Source organism: Astyanax mexicanus, chromosome 20, assembly GCF_023375975.1.
Source record: "Astyanax mexicanus isolate ESR-SI-001 chromosome 20, AstMex3_surface, whole genome shotgun sequence".
NCBI lineage: Eukaryota > Metazoa > Chordata > Actinopteri > Characiformes > Acestrorhamphidae > Astyanax > Astyanax mexicanus.
The window spans coordinates 1,217,994-1,243,181 of record NC_064427.1 but is presented as its reverse complement, the minus strand read 5'-3'; the positions used below and the strand labels follow the sequence as shown (position 1 = coordinate 1,243,181).

The following is a 25,188-nucleotide window of genomic DNA, read 5'->3' as shown; positions in this document are numbered from 1 at the left end:
AGTTTAATTATAAAAATAGTGTATGTATAGTGTAGTTTAGTTTATAATGTATGTATAGTTATATTTTCTGTATTTTTATATACTGTTAATATATTGTGTACATACTTACTTTACAATAAAATACCAATAAAAAAAAAACTTTTTTTTATTAACCTATAAAAAAAAACATTGTGATAACTCTGTGTAGAGTTTTGCTGTTGAAGCTTTTTAACCCCTAAATTTCAGCCCAGTCTGTTGAGTGAAGGCGCACACCGCCACCTAGTGGAAGCTGGCAGCACAAACACTAGTGTATGAGAACGTGAAGTTTTAATATAAAAATATAAGTATGGTTTAACCTACGGTTTATTCCGGACTATATAAAAAATGCTAGAACCCAGCAGGTCAAATAACTGATTTTTTTTTGTCTCGTCGATAAGCTGCTGTCATTCAAGTTTTTTTTCTTATTTGTTCCACATATATAACTGATGATGTTTGCATTCACCTCAACCTCAAACTTCTTACATTTAATTTCAACAGTTAAATTCAGTGTTTTTCCATTATTTTTAAATGTTCTGCATTGTAGATTAATACTTAATTCACCCAAACTATGAAGAAAAACATGGCATTCCTTAGTAAATAAAAAAAGTGTTAAACAAACCAGAATATGTTTTATATATTTTACATTCTATAAAGTAGCTCCTCTTGATTAGATGATCAGTTTTACACATCTCTGCTGGATTTTCAAGGGAAACAAAGACAAGACCAAGAGCTTTAAAACCTTTTGTGTGGAAATTTATTAGATTATCCTGAATAAGTTTCATTTTCTAGACCCAAATCAAAAGCTGTAAAAACGGAAGAGAACAAAGAAAAGATCTCATCGTCGTACATTCACTATTTCCCCTGAATTTCAAGTGACGAAAAAAATTATAACAGAAAAAAACAGAAATATACAGAACGCAGCTCGTCAAAACAGTAGCTCTTCAGCAGTGTGTCTCTGTGGTTTACGTTTATTACAGTATTTCGGATATATATATCTATATATACACACACACATCATTTCTGACCCAGGCCCCGCCCCCTCCCACCCCGCCCCCAACCCCTTTATAATCAAAGAGCGTCTTCTGTGTATAAAAGTAATCCAAATATATCCTACAGTATTTATTCTTTATTTAGCATTGTAGCATTCTTCAGCCGTGTGATGCAGCATTTCAGTAAAACAGACATTCAGGCTGGATTTAGAGACTCAAACTCGCGTATAGAAATGTATAGAAATGTATAGAAATTTAACTCAAAGCTCTTCTGTTACGATTCTGTTACCGAAGTACTGAAAATGACGGTCGCAACATAAACGCGATGATTAAACACCAAACTGCACTGAGGCTGGCACTGGGCCTGAGTGACGGACGGAGGGGACCTGAACGGGTGCCAGCGACAGCGCGAGAGAGAGAGAGAGCCCTGCAGCATTCGCAAAAAGTTGAAATGTGAAAGGACATCAATTTTATAACAATTTGAAAAATCTACACATCGCTACTAAATAAAAATGCACCGATTTTGCTTCAACATTCTCAAAAAGAGTCACTCCAAACATGAATGTCTTGCAAAAAAAGTGTGCAAGAGTGCGCGAGAGTTTTGCACACCTTTCGCTTTCCACCAAGAAAACGAGCCTTTAGCTTTAGTCTAAAGCTCTATCCGGACAGGATTAGTTTCTCAGGGGGTTCTGGGGTAATTTTCTCTCTCTTTTGTGGGGGTTTTTATCCTCTGTGATGTTTTTTTTATTCACATCCAGAACCATCATGTACGTGTTTTTCTCTGAACGGTAATTTTAGTCCCGTCTGGAGTTTCGTCTCCTCGCGTTTAATAAAATAGCTATTTGTCCACTGCCGCACATCGTAATTACACTTTGGGCACACCACGGTTTCCACGGAGATCCACTTATTGTAAACACAACAACAAGTGGAAATGGAGGAGCTACCGAACACCATGATGTCATGTGACTGAGAAAAAACAGCCTAAAAAAAAAAAAAAAACTCACTGGCTCCTGTTTGTTTTTTTCAATTGCAGTCTGAATGCAGGAGTTTTATCACTAGAAGAGTAGAAGTGTGAAATATTTTTCACAGACGTTTCCTGAGAAACTAATCCCGTCCGGATAAGACTTAAGACCCTGTTCACACCTGGTCACTTAATTATAATGCGTTAAGAGAATCAGTACTATATTTGAATTAGGCCAAACTAAATGTTGGGTTCTTTGGTGGTCTGGACTGAGGTTTGCAGTGATTTTCAGACCTGCTTTTTTATTTAGACCATAATTCAGACCAAATAAAACTCATATGAAGTAACCAGGTGTAAACAGGGTCTAAGAAACCCAACAGCCAAACGCTACAATGTCCAAAACGTCCAAAAAAAGTCTGTCTGTTTGTATCTCAAAATCGCTCTGATCATCGATTCCAATAAAAGCAGAGATGGGTTTTTAACAGGGAACCAAACGCAGACTACACATACAGTACTATAAAGGGTGGGCAACATGACAAGAAACTATTAGATTAGATTATTTATTTTGTTATTTCGATTGAAAACAGACATCTTTTCCTGAGGGAATCATGGTTATTGATATTGTATCGTATTGCGATATTTGGTTTTGCAATATTATATCGATTTTCAGAAACTCAGTGATTAGTTCAGATGTAAAGATTGGTGTCAGAAGTCACGCAATTCATCACTGTAAGTATTTTAAATCATAAAAATGCCTTTATCATATCACCCTCCCCTATATAAACACAATACACCACTTACAGCGTCAACTACAAGAACCTCAAACACAGCTCAATATTTCAGCCCTGTCGAGTTTAAAAGTCTCCCGTGTGAACAGTGCAAAGGAGCATGATTCTAGGTTTGTTTTAATTAATGTATTTATTAATTTATTTTATTTATTTCATTTTTGCTAGGCTGGTTGATGGGAGGCTGGTGAAGAAACACTATATGGACAAAAGTATTGGGACACCAACTCATTTCACTGTTTCTCCTGAAATTTGATTGAGAGATTTGATTGCATTTAGCGTTTAATAAATTCATGTCAGGAGGTCAGGATTGGATTATGGAGCTCCATTAATCCAGAGAACACAGTTCCTCCTCTGCTCCACAGATCAGTACTGGGGTTTATACCCCTCTATGACCCACGATTCATAGAGATGGGAGTCTGGTCTAAATATGACTGGAGATAAATCCAGGACCTTTGGGGCTAATCTGATTGGCTATGGGTGTCCACAAACATTTGGCCATATAGTAAATATATGTAGATATAGATGTAGGACTCCTGCAGAGGTGAAGTCCTTTTCAATCAAATGATCTTTAATCACCGTCTGGAGTATCAACATTCAACATACAATCTTATTAGGGATGCACCGAAACTATCATTTTGTCCGAATTCAATTTTTGTTTTTTCTTCATTTTAAAATAGCTTAAATGTTAAAATATTTTTGTCTCGCTTGTTTTATTTTTAAAGGAAAAGTAATTACAAAACTATAATTTAAAAACAATTATTGGACGCTGGGTACATTTTAACACCCCAGAAGACCAATAAAGTAATGAAATTAAGCTTCAAACAATAAAATAAAGCCAGTATAATAGTCAGTAGGGCTGCAAAGATTAGTCGATATAATCGACAAGATTGATTCTAAAAACCTCTAAAAGTTTTCAAAAGTGGCAAAACACAACAGATTACATATTTACCCACTAAATATCAGTACTTTCCACATGTTCTCACATTTAAATGATACCGTCTTGTCATTTAAAGGGCATTTAAATCCCACATCCACCTGTTTATGAAATTCTCGATAGAAATAATCGTTGACTAATCGACTAATTTAACAAATAATCCGAATATTTGACTTTGAAAATAATCATTAGTTGCAGCTCCAAATCTTCTCAAAGATCTTGGCAAAAAAAAAAAAAATTGCTTTGATTTTTATTCGATGTTTCAAATTATACAATCTAAAAATCTACAATCTGATTGGCCTGCTGTTCAATCTTGCAGATAAATAAGATAAGTTATTGTTCGATATAAACTCTCATTTTACATTTTATTAGCCTGAACATTAATAAAACTAATATTTAATTCGCCAAATATTCAGTGCATCCCTAAATCTGACATTTATATCTTTATGTTATAAAAAGGGTGTTTTTGCTGGATTTTACAGTTTTTAAAGTTCTTCATTGTAGAACTTTATTTTACAATCTGATTGGTCTGCTGTTCATTCATGCATTTTTATTTATATATATGTATAAATATAAATTTGTTTATACAGTATGTGTGTGTGTGTGTGTGTGTACATTCGAGATCTAGCAGCACAGCACTAGCCCTAAGAGCACTATAGAACAGCAGCAGTGATTGCATCGAAAACAAACCCTAAAATCTAAACTTTAAAATCTAAAATCTAAACTCTAAACCTCAGAAGGGAACGGTGTTCCTGATACCGGGCGCTGCCTGAGTCTACACCCAGCCCAGAGCTGAGCGCGGAGGGTCCCTTAAAAACTAGGGGACCTCCGGTCGATTTAAAACAAAACCATAAACAAAACCAAACGACAAAAACGAAACAAAAAATAAGAACAAGAGAATAAAAACAAAGATAAAGAACATCACCCGCACTGTCTCGCCATCGCTGAGCTCATGCAAATCCAAACGAGGTCCTGTGGTTCTCCCGATACGACATTATTTAACAGCACGTGATTGACTTATCGATTGATATATTGATTGATTGACGTTAAATCGGGCGATCGTTTGCGTGTGCTTAAATTTTTGCATCTGAAAGTTTTTCCTCCATGCAACAGCGTACGCAACATTTTCTAGATCAGACAAAAAAAAAAGATGAGATGAGAAAAAAAAGGCAAAACTACTACAGTTAAATGGTAATAAACTAAAAAAAAACGAACAAAAAAAACGAATAACCGTGAATATTATAATTACAATAAACAAGAGATATGAACATTACAATTATAATTAATCTGATGTAAGTGCTTAACCAGGGATCTGCTTAATTAAAAGTGGGGTAAAGGGGGTAGAGACTTAGGCTGTGTTCAGACTGCCAGCATGAATCTAATTTTTTTTTTTTAATCTACATTGAATCCAGATTTATTTTTGACAGTGTGTACTGCCGAAAGAAACCACATGAAATCAGATGTTTACACGTGTGTATCAGTCTAGACGCTCAGAACCAGATTTAAGCGTATGACCTCATTAAATCCAGAATGCAGGGGTCCAAGAACAGTGCCAAAGGTTGGTTAAGCAGATACATTTGTCATGTCCAGACATGCAAATCCAATCTGATCATTAGTAAATCTGATCTAAATCAAATCCAGATTGATTTTTTTGATAATCTAAACAGCCAGAAGCCACAGGTTAGTTTTTCAGTAATCAGAATCTGATTACTTATTTAGACTGCCAGCCTGAATCTGATCTAGAATGAATACAGACTTTTTGGAGAGTCTAAACAGCCAGAAATGACATGAAATCAGATTTTTGCAAAATCCGATCCAAAACAACATTTAAGTCCAAATATTTGATGTAGGTCAGTCTTATACTCAAAGATTTTAACATATTTTACTTTAAAAACTCATCAAATCCAAAGTGATTGTGATGTCAAGACATGCAAATCCAATCTGATCAATCTGATCGCTTACAAATAACAATGCAGAAATCCGATCTGCCTGCAGTCTGAACACAGCCTTTAAAACTGGTGAGAATAAGAAGTAACCGGTGTGAAAGAAAACCACAATTTTTAAAAAGTGAAATGACTAAACCACACAATTACAACAATTGGTCCTCCAGCGCCTGCCTGCCTGAAATTAAAACCAATTTCATCACAAACTTTGAAATTTTCTACAAAATCGCAAAGTCCTACTCAAAAGCACACAGTTTTCTACCGTTCTCCTCTAACGCCACTGAAGGCAAACTCTGTATAATGGTGATATAGTGGTGAGAGAGCCAGTACGAGGCTGAGGACCATGGTGAAATAGTGAAAGATGGTGAGCGGGAGGAACGCTGGTCTGGGTACAGTAATAATGAAGAGTGGGGACGTCCCTCAGGCTGGTGGAGGACTGAACCGCGGTGCACGTCGCGCTGACCGTCGCTTCATTCTTCGCTTTTTCCCCCCGAATGTCAGAATATTACCGTAGGATCCTTTAGTTTTGCCTCATTGCTCGTGAGCAGCACTGGTACCTCGAACCTGACCAGTTTTACGAAGCTGAAACACAAGAGAAAAAGAGGAGAAAACGTTAAAAAGAGTCATAATAGTGCAAAAAAGTGGAACCTCGTCACTGTAGGAAAAAAAACGATGACAAAAATAAAATAACGCACCATAAAGAGTTATGTTGCAGACATGCAGATATATATATATATATATAAACAAAGCGCTTCACATGCTGCTCTATTGAATGCAAAACTACTACAGTTAAACAGAGATTAAAAAGAACAAAAAAAAAAAAGAATAACCATGATTATCATAATTGCAGCCTGAATTACAATTTTTCTCAATCTGATCTAGATTGAATCCAGGTATATTGATGATATGATGTTTGTCAGTTTGTGATGTCCAGACAGGCAAATCCAGGCAAATCTGATTTTTGTGAATCTGATCTACAATGAATCCAGATTGATTTTTGATAGTTTAAACAGCCAGAAACCACAGGTAAGTTACGCAGATTTGTTTGTGATGACAAGATAGGCAAATCAAATCTGATTACTTGTTTAGATTGCCAGCCTGAATCTGATCTAAATTGAATCCAGATTGATTTTTCTGATAGTCTAAACAGCCAGAAAACAAATTTCTGTATATTATATTGTAATCACTTATATCACACATATATCATCATTACATTCACATTTATAAAGGTTCATTACATTCATTACATTACATCTTCTCGGTGCGTTATTTTATTTTATTTTTTGAGTGAGTGTATTTGGCACGGTTGTACTTTTTAAGAGCTGCAAGATTCATGTGCACGTTCCAGATAAACATACATTCGCCAAAAAGGTGAAAGATGCAGAGAGATTAGTGAAGCAAAGTAAGAGCAAAGCAACTGAATCTAATCCTCAATATTACAGTCCTCAGCATTCCAGGACCTTCACACACATCCAGCACCTCGAGAAACAAAAAAATAATAATCATTTAGATCAAATGCACTAAAATCAGGCACTTGAAATCAGAAGAAAAGAAAAGAAAGATAGAGAGAGAAATGTAATGGTTAGAACAATGTGAAGAAAGAGGAACGAGGGTTTTGGAATTCCAGAGGTCTGGAAAGAGTTTACAGCACAGCCGAACAGGCGAGGAGGAATAATAGGTCAAATATGGAGCCCGTGTATTCCAGCCCAACACTCTTTTCTGAGAAAATGGGGGGAAAAAATGGGTTTCTGTCAGAAGAACAGAGAGAGTCTGTAGTCAGACAAAGTGGGCAAAGGCACAAGAGCTGAGCGCAGTCTGGACGATACAGGCAAAACATATACACAGCCTTGCAAAAATAAGAGAGCACTTAAAAATGATGAGTTTCTTTGATTTTACCAAATTGAAAACCTCTGGAATATAATCAAGAGGAAGATGGATGATCACAAGCCATCAAACCACCAAACTGAACTGCTTGAATTTTTACACCAGGAGTAAAGCAGCATAAAGTTATCCAAAAGCAGTGTGTAAGACTGGTGGAGGAGGACATGATGCCAAGATGCATGAAAAAAAACTGTGATTAAAAACCAACCAGGGTTTTTCCACCAAATATTGATTATTTCTGAACTCTTAAAACTTTATGAATATGAACTTGTTTTCTTTGCATTATTTGAGGTCTGAAAGCTCTGCATCTTTTTCATTTTGTTATTTCAGACATTTATGCAAATAAATAAATGCTCTAAATGAATATTTTTATTGGTAATTTGGGAGAAATGTTGTCTGTAGTTTATAGAATAAAACAACAAATGTTAATTTTACTCAAACATAAACCTATAAATAGCAAAATCAGAGAAACTTTACTTTTTAAGAACTTTAAAAGTATCCTCAAGTGCAGAATGGTGAAACTGGCACTCATTATGAACACAGAGTATTTTTTTGGTTTGTTTAACACTGTTTTTAAGTTACTACATGATTCTTTATATGTGTTCCCTCATAGTCTGATAGATCACTTCACTATTCATTTACTATGTAGGAAAAAATAAAATAAAATTAAAACATTGAATGAGAAGGTGTATCCAAATTTATCTTGATTTTAAATTATTGCCAAGCGCCATTTGAACAGGTGAAAATGGAAATGCATGAAAGAAGAAAAAATTAACAATGAAAAAAAAAGAGAAATGTTAAAGCAATAATAAATAAATTATAGAAAAATAAAATAAAATAAAAACACAAATCACCATGGAATAACTGTAACTATGAGGTGATGAAAGATGAAAGGCAGAAGATGAAAGGAAATGGTTGTTAGGTTGTTAGTTTTCATGCTTGATCTCATGCGTCAGCAGCACCTGTAGGTTACAGGACAGACCGAGTCCATTCGGTTCACAGCCTGACGTAAGAACTTCTACAGTATCTGAACCCGAACCTCCAGTCCAAGTCATTTCTCGATCCGGCCAATAAGATTCTTCTGTTTCTCATTAGTGTGTTTCAGGAGGTGAGGATCTGTTTGTGATTTATCTCGCTGGGTGGTTCTGGTTCTGCAGTTTTAAACTAAACCCTAATCTAATTCTGATCTGCTGTGAACCTGAACGGATGCAGTGCTGTAAAGCGATTGGATGATGTTCAGGAATGAACGTGAGGCGTGAGAACAAACGGCGCCGGTTCCCCAGGCAGAACCTCTCCCTCCGGTTCCTGCGGGACTTACGGATCTCACTCCACCTGTAGAGCTACTAGAAATCCACAGCTACTCCTCTGCTGCCGTCGTGCCTCTTACTGTGCCACTGCTACGCATCTAAACACAAAACAGCAACACGTTAATATAGATAAACAGAGAGACAGACAGACAGATACGTAGATAAATAGATGTTAAGTTAGCTAAATTGTTGAAAAATTAACTATACAGATAAATAGCTAAACAGATGGAAAGGTAGCTAAATTAATATACAAATGGAACATTAGCTAGAATAGATACGTTAGCTGCCTAGAGGGACAGACAGCTAAATACATAGGGAATTAGCAAGACAGATGCAGTTAAATATAGATGGAAAGCTAGAGAGACAGATAGACAGAAAGGTAATCAGACATACAGGTAAACTGTTGGAAAATTAGCTATATAGATAAACAGCTAAATAGATAGAAAGGTAGACAGAGACAGACAGAAAGGTAATCAGACAGATAGCTAAATATTTGGAAAGTCGGCTAGACAGATAAATAGATTTAAAGCTAGACAGAGAGACTGTTAAAAATTAACTAGATATTTAAACAGATAAACAGATAGAAAGCCATCCATTAACTTGGCTACCTAGCTTAAAAAATAGAGAGACAAACAGACAGACAGACAGCTAGCTAAATACATGGAAGTCTAGAAAGCTAGACAGGAAATTAGCTAGCTACTCAGACAAATAGATGGAAAGCTAGACAGACAGACAGACAGACAGAAAAGTCATCAGACAGCTAAATCGATGGAAAAAGTGCTAGACAGATGGAAAATTAGACAGATTGCTAAAGATTTGGAAAGTCAGCTAGACAGATAAACAGCTAAATAGATGGAAAGCTAGACAAACAGAAAGACAGACAGCTAAAAAGGTCATTATAGACGGATAACTAAATTGTTGGAAAATTAACTAAACAGATAAACAGCTAAACAGATAGAAAGCTAGCGATTAACTTAGCTAGCTACCTAGACAGACAGACAGACAGACAAATACATGGAAGGCTAGATAGCTAGACAGATAAATAGAAAGGAAAATAGCTAGACAGATAAATAGCTAAATAGATAAAAAGCTAGAGAGACAGAGATGGCAGATTGACAGATAGAAAGGTAATTAGAGATTTAGCTAAATTGATGGAAAAAAGCTAGACAGACAGACAGACAGACAGACAGAAAGGCAATCAGACAGAAAGCAACTAACATGGTTAGCTACTTAACTAGATAGTGAGACAGGTAGACAGTTAGCTAAACTTTCAGTTAACCAAACACTAAATAGACAGGAAATTAGCAAGGAAGATAAACAGCTAAACAGATAATCAGCTAGCAAGATAGACAGATAGAAACAGACAGACAGTTGGCTAGACATATAAATAGAGAAATAAAGTACTAAGTAGATAACTAAATAGATGTAAAGTTAGCTATACAGAAAAGCAAATTTAGCTTCAGTAAAAGTAAATTAAATATAGTTACAGTCTGTAAAAGGTGTAAACAGCATCACTGTGTGAACACTGCATGTACAATCATACACAATGTATGAATACTAAAGGACAATGCACAAATACAGAGCACATTAATTCCTGTGGGAGGGATCAGTAAAAGGTTAACACTCTAAAAGAGTAATCCAGAGAATTAATGATTCTCATCAGAGCTTAAAAAGAGAGAACCGCTCAACATCAGCAGCAGCAAAATCATGATCAGCATCACATTCCCAACCGGCTGTGGAAAAGCAGAGCCTGGATCTCAGTAAAGAAAAAAGGCCAAAGTAAACCATCAGATCAAACATTAGGAGGAAAAAAGCAGAGTTTAAGTTTGGCACTAGCAGAATAATGCAGTATTATTATTATTATTATTTAATATATAAGTTTCATTTCCATCAGAGCTGCTGCACTCACAGCAGGAATAACCTGCCAACTCATAAAACCGAGATAACCAAATCAGCCTAATGAAAAGACAAATTACTGAGGTCAGTCCATTAGTTGTAATGAGACTGAAAGCTGATGATATAAGAATCAATAGTCTATTCATTCTGGCAAACTGCAGCTAAAAGTTAAAATAATACCAGGCTGAGCCTCGGGCGCTTGGCACAGAACGTATCGATCAATATTTCCCAGAGAATGGAAAGTGTGTGGTTTTTCTTGGCCGGGGGCTGGATATGATCACAGAGCGCGTCAGGCTTTGGAGGGCCTCGCGGTTGGATTGCGTTTCTTACCGGCTAAAAAGGAAGAAGCCGAGCCAACTACCAGCCCTTATTGAGTTGGGCTGCGTTCAACACAAACACACTGAAAATAGAGAATATTACAGAGTGGCCAGTGGCAACCAGAAGAGAAAAACAATACGGAGATACTGAGTATGTATATATTTATATATATATATATTTATATATATATATATATATATATATATATATATATATATATATATATATATATATATATATATATATATATACATACACACACACACACACACACTTTATACTGCATAAAAACGGAACTTCAGTGTCATAATATTCTATGCTATAGTGTTGATCAACACCAATATTTTCTCACTTTATATTATAAGTATATAAACCTACTCTCTTTTTGTGTTGTATACTAGTGCATCTCAAAAAATGTGTATATCATTGAAAAGTTACTTTATTTCAGTAATTCAGTTCAAATTTTGAAACTCAGTATATAAAACCAATTGGTACTTCTGGCAATGTGGGAAGTGTGCCAAGTCCTGCTGAAAACCTTTGTGAAGATGTGGATTTCATTTTCCAGCAGGACTTGGCACACTGCCCAAACTGCCCACACTGCCAAAAGTACCAATTGGTCTTATATAATATAAAAATTTTCCATTAAGTGTTGTGTAGCTCCCCCCTGAGCCAGTTCAGCAGTTATCGTAATTTCGGGGCTATTGAGCGCACCTGAATGTAAGCTGCATCCACTAATAATATAAAAAAATATATAAATAAATAAAAAATTGTATATATACACACACACACACACACACACGCTGCACCCGACTATAAGCCACACTTTCAATTAAATAGGGTATGTACACAAATAAAGTTATGTACCGCAAACAGTGCTGCTACACATCTGGTTAAAAATAAATACATATATACACTAGCCGACTAGGAAAAGTCATGAGAATAAATATTAAAATGGGAAAGTGGATTATTTACTTGGGCTGCCAGTTTAAGAAGCTTGGAGGGAAAAATGCATTTTTCACTCTTGAACTATTACAGGGCTGCTGTGATTATCATCAGTTATATACATTTACAACCTGCTGTTTCTAAATGCTTTAGCATTACAGTTAATAATACAGCGTCCAGATTTTGCAAGGCACAGTCATCGGCATCATGCTGTAGAGTAGTTGTATTTTGGTAATATGTAGTATTTTACCTCTTCTAGCTCCTTCTGTGTTTCAGCCTCCATCCGCCGGATGTCCTCCATGGTGAGTCCCACCCAGCTGTCCATCCAGCAGAAGAGCTGACGATGGAAGTTGGTGAAGATTCTTTTCTCTTGCTGCAGGAAAATCAACGATTAGGTATAATTATACTGAATGAAAGGGAAATAACACGTTAAGAGAAAAAGTCATAATGCAAAATGAACCAATCCCGCAACCCCACACCCAGCACTGGGAGCAGATAGTCTGCACCTGAGTCTGCTTAACGTGAACCCCAGATCAATATTTTTTGGAGAACCCAGAATCAGGACTCTGCCTCCCCTCGGCTCGAAAGCAGCTTTCACACCTTTAAGGTGCTTTAAAAGGGCTTTTTAAAGTTATCAAAAAACATGCATACTTACTTTATGGATGAAATGCTCTATTTTGCTTTGAAGGCCCCACCACTTGAACTTCACCGTGACGAGTTTGTATGCACACATTCGGGGAGCGTTTTCATTTGCAGCGAGCTCTGACTGTTAGAAAAGAAAAAGGAAAAACATATATAAGGTAAAACTGAGCCTCACACAGAGCTGCTGTAATCCTTATCTAACAATATGATCTAATCAGCTCTCAGCATCGCCTAAAATAAGAGAAATAAATATCGCCTAGTTGCTGAATCCATATTTTGGCTGAAAAATAGCCGATATTAATACACAGCACATAATTTTCCATGTTTTTATAATGATTGAACAAACCTGGAACATAAGTACCATCTCTCACTACATGACTACAAACAACAAAGCAGAACTTTTACCTTCCATTCTGGGCCCAGTGGACCTCGACCTGTTTTCTCTGAGTGAAAAACCGCAGGGTCTTCTTCTTGCTTATAGTCCTGCATTAGATGAAAGAAAGAAAAACAAACAAACAAAAAAAAACAGTTTAAACAAATGTTCCCCATCAGCTCTTTGCCCAAAATATTATTAATTGCACAAAAAAAAACAATACATCTCCCAAACTTTTAGATATACTCTGTTTCTTGCTCTTTGTAATTCACGCTTTGAGCCACTGCTAAAGGACACGTTTTACACATGCATTTCTGGACAAGCTGAGAAATACAGATACAGAAGCGCCGCTGAGAAAAAAGTGGGAGGAGCATGTGGGCTGAGGTGGTAGAGTAATATTACAGGATTTTACACTAATATATAATATTCACACAGTTCTAGAGAGTTTTCCTGCATTAGTTGCTTAGTGCAGTTATCAGTGCTCTGAGTTCTGGAGTTACACAGATAGAGACGATAAGACTTATAAGATTTATAATTTTTTTGGGGGGAAAAAAAACATTTGGCAAATATTTTCTTATTTTGATAACAAGCTGATTATTTAAATCACCACTGCTTAATCATGATGACCCAAATTTTAAAATACATTAGTTATTGGGTGTGTTAGTGATGGATGTTTATTACAGTGTGCATTGAAAGAATTGGCAGAAATTTGTAATTACAGACATTTATTGTGGCATTTTTATATTGTTTATGCTGATATCAAAATGATATTGATAAATCGACAAAAATAAAGACATTTTTATATAAATATCAGATAACCATTTGCAATGAGGTTACATTAACTAATTAACTATTAACTGACACTTGTTAAGACCTATATATGATTATTATTAATCATTATAATTTTCGTAACTAATCTTTAAATGCATTGTTATTTAAACATTTAGTAATGTTTAATAAAGCCTTAATTAATGTTACTAATAATTAGTTAAGACATAACTCAACCATTTAACAGTGTTTTTTTAATACTGTGGTACATACTGTTAATTAATGTACCCTTATTATAAAGTTTATTATACTGATCTTAATTTAAGTCATCTGAGGTGCAGCCGTGACTCACCTGATTTACCCATCTGACCACCTGATTTATTTAAATCATTCATTTATTCATTCACCACCTCGCTTCCTCTCATCACACACCCTTTCACACACATATGCATAACACACACACACACACACACACACACTTTAAACCTGCAGCACCTACACACTGCACACCTCGGCCAGATGGTGACTGGGATTAACCCCGACCCGAGACTGATCCACTTAAGTCATTAAAGTACAAAGCACAAAGATACCGCAGTGCTCTGAGCGTTAGCCGCTAGCTGCTAACACTAACAAAAAGCAGTGTCAGAGGGGGCGGAGCTGAGCTGGGCTTCTACTGATTGGCTGAGTTAAATTTAATCAGTCCGCCCCTTTAACAGGCTCAGTCAACAATGCTGCTCTACAGAGCACAATAGCATAAAGCCACTTTATTTATGCAACTAATGCTAACCAAACACTAGACGACTTTGAGAAGACTCTAAAAAGACTTTATTAAAGTCTGACACCCTCTCACATCTAAAGACAAGTCACAGATTTTTTTTAAATCACAGACTAACATTTTTTGCTAAGACTTTTACAGGGTCGCTATTTGTATTCCACTACAGATAATTGCATGCACCATATAAACACTATGTAGTTTGTACATTATAAGTAAGTCATAGCATTAAAGCATATAAAAGAAATGCACCAAATATTATGCTAACTAAATTAGAACCAATCAGAAAATAGCAAGAAAATAAAACAATAAACGTGAGAATATGTAACAAGACTGAATAATTCATACCCTATAATAGCTAGTTTATTTAATGACATTTTATATAGCATCATAAAGACAGTGTTTCATCTAATTTTAGGATTTTTTTCAGCAAATAGATCAAATGATTATTTCATAAAATGTGTCCCAGCATTTTAAATGCCATATTTTGTGGCTTATATATTTTTTTTTTTTAACGGGTAAACCTAGTTTTTAACCATTTCTTTGTCATCTGTAGTTTCATTTTCAGTAGGAGGAGAAACAATTGATTAAAATCAAATATTTTTAGGCCATATAGGCAAGCACTAGTTTATTTAAAAAAGCAAAAACTCAAGTTTACTACCGTCTCTTCACAAACTCACTGTTGCTTTGCGGCTGAAACATACAAGCTGTACAGGACTAGGATAGTAATGCTAGCTAAGCTAACTTAGAGTCTTTTAAACCACCAGTTCCTAAGGCTTTGTGTAAATTTCACTTAATATGATTTAAGTAGCACTACTGAGGTAAATATATTGCGCTTGGTTGATAGGTCTGCTGGGATGTGAGCTTATGTTCAGTTTATGATAAGCTGTTGTTCTTTTAAGCTATTTAATTTAAAACGTGGTTTAAAAAGAAGCTAAATGAATAAAAACCTGCAAAAAAATGTGTTCAGTTTTCGGCCCAATGTTTCATTTTGTCTGGTTTCTGCACAAAAAATGTAATTAACACTATCCCTAGTATACATCATCAACTTTTTCCTTCTTTAAAACAGATGCCAGAAAAGTTTTTGCTTTTCCTCTGCTGATGGAGCCGTGCAGAGTCTCACCTCTGAAGCAGGGTTTGGCTGAACGCCGGTGGCTTAAGGATTACAGCCGTCTCCAGTAAACTGGTGGCTGAGGCCGGAGGGCATGAAACGGTCTGAGCGCGCCACACATACTCTCTAATCCACCATTACATCACAGAGGAAGACCTTCAGCCACGGCTGTCAAGGAGCAAAACCAGGCAGCCGTAACTTCTGACCGCTCACAGCCGGGAGGGAGACGCCGTACGTGTGTCCATATATTTGTGAACAATCTTGTGAATGAATGCATTCAGCTATTTAAAGTTGCACCCATTGCTGCTGACATAGATGTGCAAATGCACACACAAACAGTTTTAGAAAAGTGCTAAAAAACAGAATAGGACTATTATTGTTCATGAAAACGGATGAAAAAACGAAAGTGAAAAAAAAACATAAAAATGATGATTAAAAGGGAAAAAAGCTGTATACGTCTCTAGTGCTGTGCAGTTTATTTCTTAATTTATTTATTGAGTTGGTAAATTTACCAAAATGAGTCAAACCTGTAGATTTTACTGGGTTTCTAAGTTTGCTTATGTTTTCTCAGATTAAGCTCCTGATGTGATGTGCTATATATTGGCTATTTTAAGCATATTTAATTCAATTTTTTTTTTTTTACATATATTATTAATTTTTTTCTATTTTCTCCCAAATTTACAAGGCCAATTACCGAATCCACTTATTAGGACTTATTACACTTCCTCTGATACATGTGAAGTCCGGAAATCAGACTCCACTTCTTTTTGAGCTGCTGCTGATGCAGCGTTGGCGAGTAGCATCACAGTGGCGCTAACGTTCAGAGGAAAGCGCAGCGACTCTGTTCTGATACATAAGCTTTCTTTTTCTTTTAGTGGAAAGGTGCTGTAAAACAATGCACTCACTCCAGGCTCCACTTGTGATCTGTCTGCTATATCAATGGGTACAACCTCCACAGTCTTCCACGTCTCCGGGTCCAAGTCATGCACCTACAATAAGAACAGCAGCAACAAACAGGTCTGTTAAACAATCAATACTAGTGCCAGATAAGTACAGGAAAGGTAAAAGGTAAAATACCAGTAATAGTAGAAGAATGAAGTGTGTCAAAACTCACATTTTCCAAAGAGCCCATGTCCGGTTTGTGCCACGTTTCAATTTTGATCATGAAGTCGTCTTTCATGTATTCATTCTGTTATTAATAATGAATAAACAATAAATAAACATATTTTTATTAAATATACAATGAAAATTAAAATGCACAGTAACAAAAGTACAAAAGTTTGGACACCCCTTTAAATTCAGTGTTTTTAAATCCAAACTAATCAGAAGACATTTTCGTTTTATATGTTACATTCTTCAAAGTAGCTCCTCTTGTTTAGATGATGAGTTTTGAACATCTCTGCTGGATTTTCTCAGTCAGCTTTATGAAGTAGAGTCTCCTGGAATTCAGGCTTTCAGTTAACAGCTGTGCTGAACTCATCAAGAGTTAATTACTTGAATTTCTTGTCTCTTAATGTAAAGTTTGAGAGCATCAGTTAAAGTAAAGTAGTGAAGAGGTAGAGTTACAGGTATACAGTGAATAGTGAATATTTGAGTAATGTTCTAATCCAGGTTATGAGAAGCAACAACTACTCAACTAAATAAAGAAAACAATAGCTTCCAAACTTTAAAAGTATCCTCAAGTGCAGTCACCGCAAAGAACATCCAAAATGTTATAATGATAGAACTGGCACTTATCAGGACCGCTCCAGGAAAGGACGGAAGAGCAAGAGATTCCTCTGTTGTACAGGATACGTTTATCAGAGTTACCAGCCTCAGAAACTGGTCATTTTTAAAAGAATTTTGGTTTGTTTAACACATGTACATTTACCACATGATTCCTTATGTGTTCCTTCATAGAACTTCACTATTCATTTACTATATAGATAAAAATATATATATAAAATTTTTGAAAGAGAAGTGTGTCCTAACTTTTGACTGGTTCTTTAGTCCCACTATACTAATGTAAAAACATAGTAGCTTTACTACAAATTAGCATTGATTAAAGTTTGACTTTTAAATATCAATCTACTTACCGTCACAACTGAAGAACATCGAGCAGACAGTGATAGAGAGGAGTTGGGGGAGGTAAAAAGACAAAAGAAAAAAAAGTGTAATTAAAAGATTTTAAGGTATTAAAAATATTTTTTTTTCCAATTAAATCGTAAAAATCACATATAGACCAGTCATTTAAATCCACTTTAATATTATCCAGCTCTTTTAGAATCTTAATGAATGAACTGATTATAATGCAGTTCAAATAGACTACATCATTTTCAACTATCAGACAATATATATTTACTTCCTTAATATTAAATAAACATATTTAAACATATATAAAACATTAAACTTACTGGTACAACAGTATGGATATGCATTCCAGGCCTTTTCATGGAATACTAGAGCTCCCTCTGGTGCGATCATCTTCACAAAGCCGGGCACTTTACTGTAAAAAGAAGAGCACAAAAATATAAAAAAAATATACATTATAGTGGATAAAACTCACTTTTTGCATGATTTTGTATTTCCACTTGGGTCTCTCTACCCCTATAAAAACTCCAAAAACCAAAAAATACATCCATCTGTTTTCTGTGAAATCAGCTGAAGAAGTTTTTGGTTATTTATTTACATATTTGGCTTCTATGAGCCGTTTAGATGCTCCTTTCTTATTGTGACATCACAATATGTCCAAAGCCCCACCCACTAGATCTTCAGTTAAAGAAACACCATTTCGTTCTGCTGGTTGAGAACCTCAGACAGTACACAGCAGGATTAACCAGCAGACTTTGTCTGAGAGGGGGATCTATAACTACTGTGTGATGTGAATAAGCAGATAAAGGAGATGTAAGAACATTTACATAATGAGTTTTGTGCTTCCAACACAATTTTTTCACACTCTTAGATTCTGGCATTTTTAAGGTATATCACTGTATTTTTTTGCACAACTAAACTAATATAGGTTTGTGGATTATTTTACAGTATAATAGTACACAAAAGGGCTATTATGTTCTGTATTTTCTTGACAATGAGTAAATTTTTAAACAAATGTTGTATTTTCTGCATTTTACCAATGCAATAGACTCCAGCTGTCCAATCAGAGCTTTACTGTCTCATATACAGGGGTGGGACAATGAAACTGAAACACCTGGTTTTAGAGCACAATAATTGATTGTGGTGACGGACAGTTCTGGTGGAAACAGGAGAGTTGAGGTGCACACTGAATTCTGCCGTGATTTGTTGCGGATACAATCCGGGTTAGCACCCGAACATCCCTTTCAGACAGCTTCCTCTTACAGCGTCCACAGTTAATCCTGTTGGATGTGGTTGGTCCTTCTTGGTGGTATGCTGACATTACCCTGGATACCGTGGCTATTGATGCATCACAAAGACTTGCTGTCTTGGTCACAGATGCTCCAGCAAGACGTGCACCAAAATTTGTCCTCTTTTGAACACTGGTATGTCTCCCATAATGTTGTGTTCATTGTAATATTTAGAGCAGAACTGTGCTCTTACCCTGCTAATTGAACCTTCACACTCTGCTCTTACTGGTACAATGTGTAATTAATGAAGATTGAACACCAGGCTGCTCCAATTTAGCCATGAAACCTAAAATCCCACACTAAAATGATGACAGGTGTTTCAGTTTCATTCTCCAACCCCTGTAAGTAGTGATATATGCTCAGACAGTTAATTCAGATGTACAGAGCCAATCACGTGTGTTAATGTGCACATAAATCAGCACTAATGAGCAAGTACGGATCCATTTGGGCCACAGTCTCGAGATAAATAAAAGGGAGAAGGTCTGAAGGCAGAGCTCTTTAAGGAAGGGAAAGCACTTAATGCAAAAGAGACACAAATTTAAGCAAATGTGTGGCGTGTCTCAGAGGGTGTGGTACTCTACCAGCTGCACCCTCATCTCACTCCCCCACATACTGAAACTATAAACACCATAAGAACTCTGAACTCAGTATTTAGGTGATCTGTGGTTAACTTGTTGTTTCTGAGGCTGGTAATTCTGATGAACTTATCTGATGAGTGCCAGTTTCATCAGTATAATGTTTTTTGGAGGGAAGAATAAGAAGATGAAAAAGGAGGAAAGGGATGGCAAATGAAAAGAACGAAGGAAAAATGAGTTTGTTTTATACAATTATTTTTTCGTCTTTATTATTCCTGTGCTTTTATACTGGATATTATTTAGGCTTTTTTCTCTTTGTTTCTCTACATTCCTGATGAATGATAATAGGGTAATGGGGAGTAATCACCTCTTTAAGTGGTATATTTTGTGTGTGTATTGTCCTTTCTCCCCCTCCTTCTCGTACGGTTCATTCGTCAACACTTCGATCCCTTCTCCTCCTCCCGTCTCATTCTTGCTGGCCTCAGCCACGGAGAAAAGCTGCCCCACTTGGTACTGCAGAGAAACGATAAAAATAGAAAGAACAATATTTAAGGAAAACTCCAGCTATTTCTATTTCTGTTCATTCAGTCATTAATCCTGAGAAAATCAGGGATAATAATAAACAAACACACTGGGATCTGTATGAAAAACAAAGGCTGTTTTTGAAATTAATAACATTTCCATAATACCATATTTATTTTCATGCATCTTGGCATCATGTTCTCCTCCACCAGTCTTACACACTGCTTTTGGATAACTTTATGCTGCTTTACTCCTGGTGCAAAAATTCAAGCAGTTCAGCTTGGTGGTTTGATGGTTTGATGGTTTTCAATTCAATTATTACGTCAAATATATAATTATCCTGACCTTTAAAGTCTCTTATATGAAAAAAGTCAAATAAAATTAAACCTGTGTTTTCAAACAAAGTTGCTTTATGTGCTTATTTACATTAATGGGTTCTCCTTAATAAGTCAAATTAGTGAGTTTGTGTCCATATATTGTACGATAAATCGATAATGTAATTATTGTGACAGACCCAGTCTAAATAAAGTTATGTTAAGTTATGAAGCCTGGCATGCTGGTGGCCTGTAGGCTTAAATACCTGTGAGGTTTGTTTCTAGGAGTTTCTAGGAGCATTTATGTGATTTTAGGCTAATGGATCACATGGGATTTTGACCAGTACTGGATCAGCACATCCCTATTTAATATCACTTTAATTCAGTTTCAGGAGGCTGTAATTCTGCCTGTGATAATCTGCTCTGTTTATCAGCAAAATTACACAACGGCCCCGAGGCCATTCACTGAGAACATTTTAATCTATTTAAAATGAGTAATGATGGCAGTCCTACAGCACTGTAAACATCAGCCCAACTTAGTTTAACATCTATTACACTCTAAAAACATGTGGAAAAAGAGATTTCTTCACAGAATCTTGTGCTTTTAGGTCACACTTACATTTTTCAGATCATCAAACTAACTTTAATATCACACACATATAGTCTGAGTTAATATAAATATAAAAACCACTTTTTAAATGATGATTTAATTTATTTAGGGACAAAACCAATCCAAACTAATCTAGCCCTGTGTGAAACAGTTACTGCCCCTATAAATTAACTGTAAATAACTAAGTTCAATTTTACTACTAACCACAACCAGACCAGACCAAGAAATCACTTAAACAAAGCCAGAAACAGATAAAAGATCTCAAAAAGCAGCACATTATTATACCCTGATCTAAAGACAGAATTCAAAAACAAATGAGAAAACAAAGTCGAACAGAATTACTCCAAAAGGGCATGAAGAACTCATCCAGGAGATCCCAAAAAAACCCAGAACAACATTTAAAGAACTTTTTTGGAAGGTGTGTGTCCCATTTCCCATCTGGCATAAAGATTAATACATCATTTCACAAAAAGAACATCATACTGAACGTAAAACATGGTGGTAGTGTGATGGTCTGAGGCTGCTTTGATTTGGCTTTTGGAACAAAATTCCTCCACATAAATATAAGGAACATAATTTAAAACATCAAGAGAGAAGGAGGTTCTTACCTCTTCTACTGAGCACGGCAAGACCACGCGACTGAGTCAGGGCAAAAAGAAAAAGAGAGAAAATACCATAAATTTTAGCGTCAGTTCATAAATAAAATCACAGTAAAATAATTTTAATGAACGTTAAAATCGCATGGCATCTCACGATTAAGATAATATCACGATTCTGTGATACTCAATATATTACAATACAATTCTCTACATTACATTACAGCATCCGTGTTACTGAAGAGAATAAAATACTCCTAAATAATCAAATACCAGAAGTTATTGATTTATTGGTGTTTTAGTTTCACAAAATTTAACAATCAAAATTCTTCACCGCAGGTTTATTAACCCTTTTCATGGTAATGTGAATGTAGTCTCTATAAAGTTTCTACAAATATATTGATAATTGACGCCACATATCGCAAATACGTCGCAAACAAAAGTGATACGATATATCGCAATATATCCTGTGCTCATCCTTTCCTAGGGCAGCCCTGATGAGTGCCAGTTTCTTCATAACATTTTTGTTTGTCTTAGCAGTGACTGTAATTGAGGATACTTTCAAAGTTCATGAAATTCTTCTTTTTTGGATTGACTGGCCTTAATTTTTTTTCTTTACTTAGTTGAGTAGTTCTTGCCATTATATGGATTAGAACTGATGCTCTCAAACTATTTAAGAGGCAAGACATTTAAGTAATTAACTCTTGATGAGTTCAGCACAGCTGTTAACTGAAAGCCTGGTGGCTCTACCTCATAAAACTGAGAAAACCCAGCAGAAATCTAAGAAATGTGTCCAAACTTTTGTATGAACATTTGTATGAAGTAACTCTTATTAAAAGATGTCATGAAACTATATATACAGAATATTCTATATAATTTTCCTTTTTTGACATATAGACTTCTCAAAACTGCATCAGATCTCTTAACATTTACTCTCCTGTCTACCAGAGCGAGGAAAAGCCGTGGACTAAAGCTGTTCTTAAAAGAACAGCAGGTACAGCACAACATCAGCTGATCCAGAAACCTAATTCCCAGCACAGCGGGCCTGACAACAGCAGGTCGGCCATAAACCGAGCCAGACTACGCAGAACTCAACATCAAGCTACCAAACAAAGAACCAGAAACAGGCGCTAAAAATAACCGCGCACCTAAAAAGAGACAGCAGTGAAAATAATTAGCTTAAGTACTGGTTGGTGGTTAGATTGAGCGAACACAACACCTACACAACCCAGACACCGGAACGCAAAACCACCATACCCAGCGCCCAAACACACCGACCAATCAGGAGCCATGACAACTGGAGGTTTTACTTTCCAGCGAAATGCTTCTTCCCTCCTTCACCCTGAGATACTGACTTCAAATACACCACAAACACATAAAATCTAAGATGCACATAAAAATACATATAAAAATTCTAATTTAAGTTATCATCCAGACAAATCACATGCGGCCATACAAAAGGTCACGCAGTGCGAACATATTCTTAAGCATAAAATTAATAAAATTCTTATAAAAAAGTTTAATGTGTTCATAAACATTACTTAGTTTCTTTTTTACATTTCTATTATATATTTTACTTTAATATTTCAGACCACATGCACCACGTAATATTTTATACACTCATCTTTATTTTACGTACAGCCTAAAAACTAACAAGACAAGGTTTAAGACCACAGACGAATACCATAGCAACACCTTAGCAAACACCTAACAATACCTTATCAACCAAATGCTACACCACGACAACAGCTTATTTAAAGCATCCATACTACGAATCAATACAGTACTGCAGAGCAGATTATTAATGTGACACTTCTATATATCAAGGCTTATAATAACAACCATATACTTTCTGACATAAAATTATAATACAATAAAATATTATGTGTTTAGACTAGATTTCAGTTGATTGTAGAGTATGTTTAATAGGGATCTAATCATCATTTTGAGTCTACATCTATACCACAGCAACCACCTATAACATTACCTTAGCAACCAACATCTACACCATAGCAACACTATCATAACTAAAACCCATACCACATTTGCAACAACTTGCAAAAAACACCTATACCATAACACCTCAGCAACCACCCAGCAACACATTGGCAACAAACAGCAATACCATATAACACCAACAACTTAAAAAGCCTTAGCCACACATTGATAATCAAAACACCTAAGTAATGCATTAATATAACACACCTATACCACAGCAACACCTTATTAACCCACTCATGTAGCATAATCCCTTAGCAACACCTAAGCAAAACTTAGTAACTAAGGCCTACACCTCAAAACCCTTTAGCAACCAACTCCTACAGCATTACAATCTCTTAGCAACAGCTTAGCAACCACCTAGCAAGAACCTCAGTAGCTAACACTCATACCTCAGAAACACTTTAGCAACCACTTCCTATAGTATAACAATCCTTTAGCAACCCTTCAGTAACCAACTTCTAAAGTAAAACAACCCCTTAGCAACCACCTATCAAGAACTTCCTAACTAACGCCCATACCTCACAGAACAACAATACCCTAGCAAGGCCTTGTTAACAAACATTTTTAGGATAACAATTCCTTAGCAACCACCTAGCAGTAGCTAACGCCCATACCTCAGCAACACTTCAGCAACCAACTCCTATAGCATAAAAGTCACGTAGCAACACATTCATAACCAACTTCTGCAGCATAACAATCCCTTAGCAACACCCAAGCAAGAACTTGCTCATACCTCAGCAATGCTTTAGTAACCATTTTTTATAGCATAACAATCACTTAGCAACCACCTGGCAAGAACCTCAGCAGCTAACGCCCATACCGCAGCAACACTTTAGCAACCAACTCCTAGAGCATAACAATCCCTTAGCAACGCCTTAGTAACCGACAAGCTCCACAGCTATACCATAGCAACGCTTAACAACCAATCCCCACGCCATAAAAGTAGTTTATTGTTAGCTAGTTCATTAAAACAGCAGGAAGTTAACGGTAACTAGCTGAAGCTCGGTAAAATGTTCCGGTTTAAGCGGTGAAATCACGCGCTGCTCGCGGCGCGCGCTAAGCCGTTACTCGGGTTAATGTTAGCTAGTTTCGGTTCCGCTGTTTGAGGCTTTGAGCGAGTTTCTCAGAGCCGGACCGGATCCACCAACCTCTCTCAAGTTCTACAGGTTCGGTTCTGCTCTGAAAGTGAACTACAGCGAAGGATCCGAATAGTTTAAAACCGGTTTCAGCTCCTCAGAGCAGCCGAATCCTGACCCGGATTAATCAGCGGTTAGCTGCGAGCTAACGGGGCTAAACCGGGCCTGAACCGAGCCGGTCTCCGCCGCTCCACGCGCTCAGGCCTGCTCACAGCCCCAGCCAGCGGAACCAGCGCCGGGCGGGGGCTCGGTGAGGCGGGCCGGCCGTGCGGAGCGGCGGTATCGGATCCCGATCCGGCGGAACCGGAGTTATTTAGATCTGAGAGAGACCGACTCACTACTCCTTGATGAGCACCATCTTCTCTCCGCCCGACTGCGGCTGCGCGGCGGTGCCGACGTCACCTCGCTATCCGACGGCGGCGCTGGCCCCGC

At 36.5% G+C, this 25,188-nt stretch overlaps 1 protein-coding gene across 1 annotated transcript; it reads right to left on the bottom strand.

The window, feature by feature from the left end:
- Positions 1–816: 816 nt before the first annotated feature.
- Positions 817–25,188, bottom strand: pitpnb (phosphatidylinositol transfer protein, beta). Its single transcript, XM_022680775.2, has 11 exons — positions 25,095–25,188; positions 21,632–21,662; positions 19,945–20,090; positions 18,037–18,128; positions 17,719–17,726; positions 16,758–16,832; positions 16,549–16,632; positions 13,025–13,102; positions 12,633–12,743; positions 12,228–12,350; positions 817–6,215 (listed from the first exon to the last, which is right to left on the bottom strand). Exons 1-11 carry the CDS (start codon positions 25,112–25,114, stop codon positions 6,165–6,167), a joined length of 819 nt encoding a protein of 272 aa, XP_022536496.1. The 5' UTR covers positions 25,115–25,188; the 3' UTR covers positions 817–6,164.

Coding starts and splice junctions, on each gene's coding strand:
- pitpnb (XM_022680775.2), bottom strand. CDS start 25,114: ATGGTGCTCATCAAGGAGTA. Junction 13,103..16,548: donor GATCACAAGTGGAGCCTGGA/GTGAGTGCATTG, acceptor CATCTAATGCAG/GACTATAAGCAAGAAGAAGA. Junction 12,351..12,632: donor TAGAGCATTTCATCCATAAA/GTAAGTATGCAT, acceptor ATTTTCCTGCAG/CAAGAGAAAAGAATCTTCAC.